Genomic DNA, 11,209 nt, shown 5'->3' with positions numbered 1-11,209 from the left:
AATCAGGACTGCTTGCTGACTCCCTCAACTTTAACTCGGATGGGCGAGAGGTACAAATTCCTTGAAATAAACAAGTTAGAAGTGCTGCTAGCTGCTAGCAAGTCAAGCTAACCGGCTAACTGCTGAAGTTCAAAGAAGTCGCAACAATGCCAAATAAATGATACTGGCCCTGGGAATGCAGTCAAAATCAGTCATAGGGTCAGTCTGGCTGTCGGACGAGAAGGATTTGATATTATTACAAGCCTTGCAGAAGGAGATGAATGGGATATAAGAGCGTGCTGTAGCACAAACAGTGCAAGAAATTAGTTTTCTGAACACACATATTCAACATTTTCACAAAACATCATCCTCAGCTCGATGATCTTGACGCTCCATGGTGATGTCATAGAAAATAGAGCATTAAGTATGGATACTTAATGTATGGATCAATAATATTTATTGAAATACTTTTGAAAAACCGTGATCGTGACTTATGTTATTAGGTTGTTAGTACCGTCCATTTGAAGTCACCTTCCATACACCAGGAAGTACCTTGCTGGCTAATAAATGAAAGGACAAAAAAGTTAAATGGTAAATAACAAAATAATAACAAATACTGTTGAAAAAAAAAAGTATAAAATCAAGTTTGTAGATATACAGTATTTTTATAGAGGGGCAAAACATCACAAGTCAATCAAATGATCCATTGTTATCTTAACTTATCGCAATACAACCAAATTAACATTTTATTGGGTGAAGAACTATATTTACACTTTAAAACTCCAAAGCAGTGGTCCTGGACAAGTGGGACCTACGAAAGGATTTCTTTCAATTACAATACTTTCCCTCACAAAACCCGACAAACAGAACCTTGAAATTCCTTCTTCTCTGAAACAGGGTGGAAGACCCAATAATGACAAAGCAGAAGACAAGACTCCTCTATTTCACAAACTGAGCATGGCGGCTGATTCACTGTCACAGTCAGTTGCGTGTAAAATGTGTCAACGACCTATCCAAAGACGCCGTGACGCCTTCCAGACAGCAGCCTTTTTGAAATTATTTTACAAAATGCATGGGAACACTGATAGACGCCCTCACCCAACTTCCAAAAGAAAGAAATTAATTGCGGACCATCAAATGGTATGCTAGCAATCCCCGATATCATGCAACAATGCCTCCTAGTGGGTGCAATTGGTCGCTTAGTGGTATCAACTTCCTTGATGCAGGGAAAAAGTTCAGTACAGTGGAACCTACAAACGGGGAATGGGGGGGTGGGGGCAGATTTCCTATGGCAGGGATTCAAGCTCAAACTTGAGAACGTTTTTGCAGCAGATTCCTAAAAACAGCAGAGCACTGTTATTACTGAAGAATCTAATGGGGTTATTTTAGTAGGCTGTTAAACACAGCATACTGAGCAGTGGTGTCCAATGTCCAGCCCAGGGGCCATCTATGGCCGCAGCTCGTTTTTTGTTGGCCTGCGGCATATTAAAAAAAAAAAAAAAAATCAAAATTGATCAATCAAAAAAAAAAAGGTCTGAAAAAATGTTATTTTGTGTTTACTATACATATACAGTATATACAGTATATACAGTATACATATATATATATACACACACACACATATATATATATATATATATATATATATATATATATGTATTTGACAGTTTGCTTGTTTAAGTGAGTAAAAGAGAGCTTCTTTCACATGTAAAGAAGACCCAATGAAAAAAGGTAAGTCATATATAGTACCAAACTGGACCACGATGCCTTCAAAACCACACAGAGACCAAGCTTAGGGCTCTGCTGCTGATTCTGCATGACGACGACTTGGATTCTAGCTGCACCACTGCTTCTAAATGGTTAAATGCTGTCACGCTAAATAAAATGGCTGCACAACCAGAAAACACACTTTTTCCACACTGCAGAATAAATGTCGTAAGTGCATGAGTAATTTTTGTCTTTTTTGGAGTATTTCTGCTCTGCTCCCGATAGCCTCGCTCTCTCTGCTCGTCATCATCTATAACCATCTAGTCGCCTCTAAGTACGCCATCCCTCACTCTCTGGCTACACACTCCATCTTCCTTGTGACTCCACTTCCATTCCTCTCCATTCCATCCTCACAGTGGCGTCACACGAGAAGGTGTTTGTCTTCCCTGTTTGAAGGGAGACACTCCAGGTTGCCTTTGTAGATGGGCTTGAGCTGAGAGTGGTCATCGCTACAGAGGAAAACAAAAAAAAGTCAGTGTGATGAAGAGACCAACGGAATAGAATGGATACTGTCGAAGCATTTCTTTGGAAACAAGTGACGAGAAAACAGGAGACAGGCAAAAAACATCTATGACGACAGCCTACTTAATTAAGAGTTAGCACAACGTTATATACAGTGTTCCTTCATTTATCACGGGGGGATAGGTTCCCAAAATAACCTGCAATAAATAAAAATATAAGGCAGTCCTGCACGAAGATTGATTGACAATGGTTTACAGCCAATAAGAACGCAGAACACAATGGACGGGTTCTCCCTTAGCCAATCGGGACTGTTGTGGCTCTACATTTCCTAAGTCGAACTGGACATGTCTTCAATGCTCACATGAGTATACAACACCCTCTACTGGTAGCAGTTGTAAATACAATAACAGACACATGCAACAGAGCACCGATAGATCGCTCTAATACACCACAAGGACGCGTTCATACTTTGGGAAAATTGCACTTAAACAAAAAAACTTAAACAAACGCTGTGCAAAATTGCACTTAAACAAATCTGCGAAAGATCGAATCCACGAAAAGTGACCCCCGATGTAACGAGAAACACTGTAAAATCCAAATAAAAAATGTTGAAGAGTTTCTTTGAACCAGTCCAGGGTGTACGCCGCCTATTCCTTAAGTCAGCTGGGATAGGCTCCAGCATACCCCCGTGACCCTACACCCTAGTGAGGATAAGTGCCATAGAAGATGGATGAATGGATTTTCTTTGAAAAAAAGTCTAAAAGCCTCAGTGATGACAAAGCAGGAGACAGGCAAGAAAAATCTCCGACAACCTACTTAAGTAAAACTCACAGTGAAGTGATATTAAATCAAAATATCATTTCTTTAAAGTCAGTTTCTTTGAAAGAGGTGGAAAACCCCAGTGATGAGAAAGCAGGAGACAGGCAAGAAATCTACAATACAAGTACAATACTGCAATATTATACCAGTAGCTCCATTGTTAATGCGCCAAAATGTGTGTTAATCTTGAGGTCTTAAAATGTCTAAAGAATCTATTTCATCAGGAGATTTTTGGGGAAAAAGATGTGAAAATCAAATACCGAGAAAGCAGGAGACAGGCAAAATAAAACATCTACTTGTACAACAGTGACCTACTTCAGTAAGAATTACAGTAAAGTGATATTAAATCAAAATATCATTTCTTTGAAGAGTTTCTTTGAAAACGGGTGGAAAACCCCAGTGACGAGAAAGCAGGAGACAGGCAAGAAATCACAGCACAATACTGCAAGTCCTCATTAAATTACAGGTACTGTACAGTACTGCAATATTATAGCAGTAACTATCATTCATGTGTCAAAATAAGTGTTAAACTTGAGGTCTTAAAATGACCAAAAAATAAATGTCATCAGCAGAGCTTTTTTGGAAAAAGGTGCAAAAAACAATTGACGAGAAAATAGGAGACAGGCGAGGTATCGCTTTATCTTACATGGGTTCCTTGGTGGTCTTGGCCTTCTTCTTCCTGCGGTACGTGCACACGCTGATGAGAGCCGAGAGTCCCATGAACACCCCCAGCGAGGACGCCAGTGTAACTTGACCGGTGTTGGACTCATACCAACGGGCGTCTTCTGTAGAGCAGAGCCATCAAGCGTGAGGAGAGACGTGCATCTCACAAGTCAGTCATACATCAGCGTAACATAACACAGCAACCCCGCAGACCGGGATATTATTGTTGCTACCTGATGGAAGGCCGGTATGGTATCTTTGCATTTTTGTATGCTAGCATGTATTACAAAATAACAGCGGGTGCCACAAATGTCATTTACAGTCAGCCATCCCATTCTTGCCTTGCAGTTTTACAGCAAAGCTACAACATACGACATTGGAGAGCCCTTCAAGGATGACAAATCATTACTAGCATCCCCCGAAATGATTTCCTGTTTAATTAGCAGATGCGCTCCGGGGGAAAGAAAGCGGAGACACTTTGGCATGACGGCGACCTGGGAGTCAGCTGCCGCAGCGGTACGATCTCTCCCATAATAAATAACGCACAATGGCTTAATGGCACTTTTAGAGGGTGAGCGAGGATGGCGTTTTAAACAGGGCGGAGAGCTCCGATGCTGCAGTCCTCTCATAGGTCAGTGATAAAGATGATGGAGACAGATGAGGCAGCCTAATTGGATTAGCCGGAATGTTGTAATGAAATTAGCGCGCCGCTTGACTATTAGCGTTGCGTGAAAAATAAGACAGTTTGCCTGGTGGGACAAAGACAAACTGTCAAGCCGCCGGGACAGCGGGTGGGCCCCTGATTGAAGAATCTCAGACTACTTTGCGATAACGTTCTTCATCCTTGCAGGGGAGGTGGAAAACGTTTCAAGGGTGGTTTAGAAGATGTTGTTAAGGAAGACGGACAAAGATGGTGGGCATTTGACTTACTTTTTTCCCCCCGGCGGGTCTGCTCTGTGTCACCAGGTCACTGGTGTGTGTGAGTGGCAGGAAGAAAAGTTAAAACATAAAAAGTGATGTGACTTTTTTCAATACAGCACAACATGTAACAGATGTACCAGTAAACACACCTAGGGCAACTACTACTACTATGGGGAATAACAAACATCAACGATGTTAACTCTAAACATCTTTTTACAAAACATGTGCTGCATGGCATGCTGGGAAGCCGAAAGCACTTGTGTAACGCTGTGGAAGGCCAGTGAATAGGCAAGAGAAGCCAGTGTTTCGAAGAAAAGTTGGTCCTCTGAACTGTTATTAAGATCGAGAACATTGAATCAGTTTTACCTTTTTGTGGAAGTATGGACAAATACCCTCAGTTTTATAGAGGGGGAAAAGTTCTCCTCCTATTCCATGTGGAAGTGGTAAGTTTTTGGCTTCTTAAATCGTAGTTGGGTCTAGAACCAATTAGCTACTATAAAGGAGGGACGACTGTACTGCCATTGTGGAGTTAATAAAACACACACACACACACACACACACACATATACATACATACATACATATATATATATATACATATATATATATGTATATGTATATGTATATATATATATATATATATATGTGTGTATATATATATATATGTATGTATATATATATATATATATATATATATATATATATATATATATATGTATATATATATATATATGTATATGTATATGTATATGTATATGTATATGTATATATATATATATATATGTAGGTATATATGTAGGTCGCCTCCAGCCACAGCTGTTGCCAATGTTTTTTTGACTCAGGACCAATTAGATGCCAGAGGTTACAGTCAAACCCCAGTTTTCGAAAGATTAGGTTTTCGACAAAAAAATGTCAGCTATCCAACAATTTTCATACACTGTCTCGATTATTGGAAAATATTTTGCACACTGTCGCCGTTATCGTACAACATTACAGACAACAAACTAGTCCGTTTGTCCCGTACTGTGTCATTCCGGTTGGAATCGGTTGGCCAAAGGTTCCCAAGGTGAGAAACATGATTTAATTCAAGCAGGAACTCCTCGAAGGGTACAAAGACGACATCCCCGCCCCTGCTCCTCACCGTTTTCACCAACAAGAGTCTTCAATTAAGATAAAAATGATGTTAAATGTTGATTTATCCATATAATTCATCACTTTTAATTATTTCACTTGGTTTTTGGCATGTAAACGTACAATTATTCTTTATGTTTTGTTTATAATGTTGTATGTCTGGAACAGGTTAATTGGATTTAGATGATTTCTTACGGGAAAATTTGCTTCGGTGCTCGTACAAATTAATAACGAAAACCGAGGAACCACACACCCGCAGACTCGACTGTTAATCAAATAGTGTAAATTGGAGCGTTTATGGCGGGTAATATTCTAAAATCAGCTGTTCGTGAATGTGTGCGTGATGTTTCCTTCCAGTGACATCGCCAACCAGCGGCCTGGCATGCATATCACAGCGATTGCAGTCGTTTTTGTTGGTCGGGTTGGACAGATAACATCCATTGTGCGTTACTTTCAGGCAGCCTTGACTTTGACGCCGGAGAACAGTTATCTTACCAGGAAGAACAACGATGCTGATGTTGCGCCACTTCCTGAGCGGCACGGTGGGATGCTCGGCCGTGCACGTGTACACTCCTGCATCTGTGGCCCTCACTCCTTTCAGTTTTAGCAGGGACGAGGGCAGCATCCAGTCATCATTCTGAAGAGAGAGAATAACGGAAGCTGTTAAAAAAATAAAGCAGCACCTTAAAGACTCGAGTGAAGTCAATTTCCCCAGTGCGCTAATCCCGACGCGTGTACACACACTGACACAAGTCAATAACCCAGATAACACCAGAATGCAGGAGCTACAACAACAACGACGAGGCGTAATGAGATGGCAGGGGAGCGGGATGAATGGCTGACACTAGAATAGCATCACTATTATGAGATGGAACTCAACAACATGGCGACAGGAAGACAAACCGCAAAAAAAAAATAAAAAGACATTACACCATGCAAATGATTTGGCTTCCGGGGGAGCGACAACTCCTGCCAAGAAACATCCATTTCGATTTGAATGGAATTAAGATTTCCCAAAAAGGAAATAAGTAAATAAACAAAAGGGCAAGTCGAGCCAAAGCAGCATTTTCTATGCAAATGTGCTGGCTGGGTTGTGTCTCTGTCCTGCAGGGCTTCTGTCTGTCAAAATGGGACGCTGGGACGGGATGCCACTCCCTGCCCTAAATCCACACACTGATAACGTGCATTAAAATACACATCAGAACACCAGAACCACGCTCCTATTCTTGTGTCATTTTTGTCACCTCTTTGACAGTCGCTACTGCATAGCTGTCAGTTACACTGACAGGAAGTGTGTACCCAGCCAGGTAGTGGAAGTACCGAGCAAATAATCACACATGAGGATCATATCACGCTTAACTTCAGCGTGGCACTCCCAACTAAAACCCAGGTTAAGACCGACGCCTTAATAAGTGACTGACTGGTTCATACCTTTGCCATATTCCAGAGAAAATCAGTAGGATTCTTTCAATATCAGACAAGCCAAGCAGTAATTTCACAAACAACTAATTAATTAGTTACAACAATGCTAGTTAATTGATCTCAACATATCATATCAATGTCCAGATAGCATACATTTCGCCTTAATTTTCTTGCAGAAAAAGTCTAATATTTTGTTTTCATGAAGTGCTTATTTTTCTTTAATTTATTAGAAGATGCGATTGGTGTAATTTATTTTGAATGGAATTAACTACAACAGGAGTTTAATCCCTAAAATACAGTAAAGTAAAAAAAATAAATAAATACCGTACATGTAATAAAGTTTATTTTAAAACATTAAAATATTTTTTCAATTTGACTTCTGGTACAAATTGCCATGAATAAATGTAATAATTTGTATGTTTAAATACATTTTAATATCGATGGAATGTATTTTTAAGTCATATTTTCTTATTATATTTTGTTACTATATATGCAACCCTAATGAGGATCAAGCTGCATAGAAAATGAATGAATGAATATTTATGTCCTTTGTTTAATTTATTGTTACCTATTTAATACAATGTCATGATATAATACATTATTACACACATTTTAACCCCTGAAGGAATATTTAGAATTATTTTGATTATTATTCTTTTTAAAACAATGTATTACCTAGTGCAAGTACATCTACATCATTCTGAATCATATTTGATTTACAAAACAAATTTTAATGCCAGAAGGAGAATAAAGATTGAAAAAATGACCTGATATCGTTGCCCGATATTTAGAATCGAGGTCTGGGCCATGATTTTGCCTTTACAATGTACAGTATATCTGTTTCCTTATCAAAAGAGCTTGAACACATCTGTCGACTCATCACCTTCCCTGAGCTCGGCATATCGGGCCGTCAGTGTGAGATGAATGTCCTTCGGGTGGGGGTTGAGCAAAGCAGTTTAATAATTCATTGTTTGTCAACAGTACAAAAGGACAAATCATTAAACATCTATGAAGATCAATGTTTTAGGGGTGGACTTGCTCTTGTCTAGACCTCATTAAAGTAGCCATTCTTTACAAGTTGGCAAGCTTTAGTCCCCCCAGCGAGGAGGCCTGTTCTCAGCCAAAGACAGATGACAAGAAAATACAAACAGCAACTAAAAAAAGGGGAAGAGAGGATGAAACGCTGCCAAAACAAAACTGGAGGAGAAAGAGAAAGTAAAACATAAATAAAAAGGTCAGTTTTCCACTCACCTCCCTGAGCCAGTAGTATCTGGCCACCTCCGAGGAGCTGGCGTAGCAGTTCAACGCCACGTCGTCCCCGCGTCGCACTCTGAGTTCCTGTGGGAGTTTCAACAATCTGCCCAAGCCCACTCTGGAGAACTGCACCTCCCTCAGGTCTACCAGGACGACATGTGGGCATATTTAAACCAACAATACAGTACAGTCGCTTGCAGCTCACAGTGAGTTGTGTGCAGTGCTTCTACAAATTATGCCCACACTCTGCACTATTTTAAAGGGATAGCCCGGATTTTTTGCACTCGGTCTCCTAAGTCCAGTTCTGGTCAGATTTCCGTGATGAAGGACGTAGTTCCATTTAGTTGCTGGGGACAATTAAGTAAAGAGTTTGGCTTCTCAAAACAATATGCGTTCAAAAGATGAAAACATTTGCATCACAAAAATATCTTTGAAGTAGCACAGAAATGAATAAAATATTCATATATTTTTAAAAGTATCATTAGCTGTGTTTCATTGGACATTGATTCAAATGTATCCTGTGTTTCCACAGTGCCTTAGTGGTAAGTTCCACTTTCCAACTACAGGGGGCACATCGGAGCAAGAAAGCGGCTCACTGTCCCCAGTAGTCAATAATAATGATACAGTAATCGACTTATTGAGACGCAGAGTTGTGAATAATGGCTCTTTTACTCTTTTCCATCTCAGTAGAAGGCCCTTACTGGTCCAGCTCCTCCACCCCTGCCTCCTTTCTAATCTCTATGCCTTTTATTGATTCCTCCCACCAGGAGACCTAGCAACCTATCGCACACCACTTCGGGTCGATTGCAGCGGCTGTGGGGAAGATAGAGGACGCTGATTATCTGGGTGGCCGTGCCATGGATGCTGTTTAACGCAAAGTGTGTATCTGGCAGTGATAAACTCCTGTGTGCTGTTCTCAGAGGTCACCGCCCCGGCTCTCACAACATGAGCACTCACAGTGTACTTTGAAGGACAGAGCCTGGGAGGCGTTGTTAGGTTCCGTCAGCGTATCGTCGTCCGACACGCAGCGGAAAAGACTCTCTGAGAAGCTGGCCACTCGGGGGATCTCCAGCACCATCTTGTTCTTCACTTGCTTCACGTGCAACGAGTAGAAGCACCACGAGCCCTTCCAAACCGTGCGCCAAATCGCTAGCCACTGTTGGCGCAAGAGACAGTGCCGTTTGTGAGGTGTGCAGGTAATGAATTAGAGAGCTACGTTTTTTCATTCTATGCAATGTAATGATGACATCATGGCTCACCTTCGAGAACACTTCGAATCTGACCCTGCTGATGTTTAACGCTGGGTCCGTGAACATACACTCCAGCCTGACACTGTCGCCCTCCAGGACGGCCTCCTCTGGTCCTCGTATCAGCAAATCACCTGCACAAACATTTCATCAGAAAAAATGTCAGCTTCCCAAAAACTGCTGTGCTGGAGCCTATCCCAGCTGACGTTGGGCAAGAGGCGGGGTACAACAGGGTACGACAGGTCGCCACTAAATTAGTCCGATTTAAAACAAAGACTCATGCTCAAGGTCCTCAGGACAAAAAACGTCAGCTTCCCAAAAACTGTTATTAAAATATCACATTAAAATATATTTTTTATAATATTAATTTTAAAAAATATATACTATATAATATGAAAAATATTCTTTTAAATTACTGTATATTAATTTCTCCACTTTAAACAAGTCAATCTTTAAAGTTTGTTCAGCCATATTAATTGCGTTAATATATTATTTATAATTATTAATTATAATTATATTGTTTTTTAACCCTTTAAATCCGTTATGCTAGCATACCCGCACTGTTCTTTTGTTGAAAAAAACAAAGCTAACACGGAATGTCAGTTATCCAAATAGAAATCTTAACACAAAGGATTGCATGTGTTGATGTGAAGATGTATGTGGCATCAAAAACGGCATTTTCAATGTTTTTTTTATGGAACATTTTCGGTCACATGGAACACGTGCCGGTTTTTCCTTCGAACAAAAGTGAAAACAACTAAATGGCACACATGTGGCTAAAGTCGGCCACACCCAGAAAAACAGGTTCTGCCACATTCGGTGCCATTCCAAGCGTGAGCTTTAGTTAGCACTTTTACATTTGAATCACTCCTAAAAGATGAGTTCCAATTCAAAAATATTAATAAAAAATGCCTTGCAAAATCTTGACTTGACGATCAGTAAAACAGCATACGGAATTGTACAGGATAACATAAGTTAACAGGAAATCAGCACAAAATCAAGGCTTAAATATTACCAGCAAAACACTGAATATTAGCTTAAATATATTTACCACTGAGGCCATCGATCAGGGTGGCCAATGTAAGGCATGCAATAGGAAGTTTTGATCCCATTCCAGTAAATTAGGGTTGAAAAAACACAGAATTAATGTCAGAGATAAATACATAGAGCGACAAGCAGAAGAAATTGTGACGGAAGACAAAATACGTCTGCTAAAGTACTTTCAGTGCAGAGAGGCGTGGCTGATGGTGTTTTTGGCCCAGAGGTGTTAGCCAATCACACCGAGCCTAAACTGGACCTTCTCCTTTTTCCTTCATAGGGGGTTCCCACGGCGAGTCGATTACATTAAATTTGGCTTAGGTTTTACACCTAATGCTACGGAGCCCCGGAGGGGACATGGAGAAAAAAAAATCGTATACGTATAATGCAACCCACCCCTATTATACATCCATGTAATCAGCACAAAGCAGCGTGTAAGATTATATCACCGGGGCTGCTAATAATAAAGCGTGCCAGCACTTTTGCTTTCATTTTGTATGTCTGTC

General features: G+C 40.4%; 1 protein-coding gene across 1 annotated transcript; it reads right to left on the bottom strand.

Annotated features, from left to right (window-relative positions):
* Positions 1 to 419: 419 nt before the first annotated feature.
* On the bottom strand, positions 420 to 10,863 carry si:ch211-79k12.1 (uncharacterized protein LOC568891 homolog). The gene is made up of 7 exons (XM_054783220.1): positions 10,717 to 10,863; positions 9,678 to 9,799; positions 9,376 to 9,574; positions 8,416 to 8,561; positions 6,238 to 6,379; positions 3,674 to 3,812; positions 420 to 2,195 (listed from the first exon to the last, which is right to left on the bottom strand). The coding sequence occupies exons 1-7, from the start codon at positions 10,775 to 10,777 to the stop codon at positions 2,108 to 2,110; spliced, it is 897 nt and encodes a 298-aa protein (XP_054639195.1). The 5' UTR covers positions 10,778 to 10,863; the 3' UTR covers positions 420 to 2,107.
* Between the last annotated feature and the right edge of the window lie 346 nt (positions 10,864 to 11,209).

The sequence above is a fragment of the Dunckerocampus dactyliophorus genome, chromosome 7 (assembly GCF_027744805.1).
Source record: "Dunckerocampus dactyliophorus isolate RoL2022-P2 chromosome 7, RoL_Ddac_1.1, whole genome shotgun sequence".
NCBI classification, from domain to species: Eukaryota; Metazoa; Chordata; class Actinopteri; order Syngnathiformes; family Syngnathidae; genus Dunckerocampus; species Dunckerocampus dactyliophorus.
Note: the sequence above shows the minus strand (reverse complement) of the source record. Positions and strands in the feature narration are given on the sequence as shown.

Excerpts from the sequence above, each read along its gene's own strand:
- si:ch211-79k12.1 (XM_054783220.1), bottom strand. The coding sequence starts at position 10,777 with ATGGGATCAAAACTTCCTATTGCATGCCTTACATTGGCCACCCTGATC. Across the intron at positions 9,800-10,716 it reads CCTGATCGATGGCCTCAGTG|GTGATTTGCTGATACGAGGA; the intron begins GTAAATATATTT and ends ATGTTTGTGCAG. Across the intron at positions 8,562-9,375 it reads TCTGTCCTTCAAAGTACACT|ACCTGAGGGAGGTGCAGTTC; the intron begins GTGAGTGCTCAT and ends TCGTCCTGGTAG.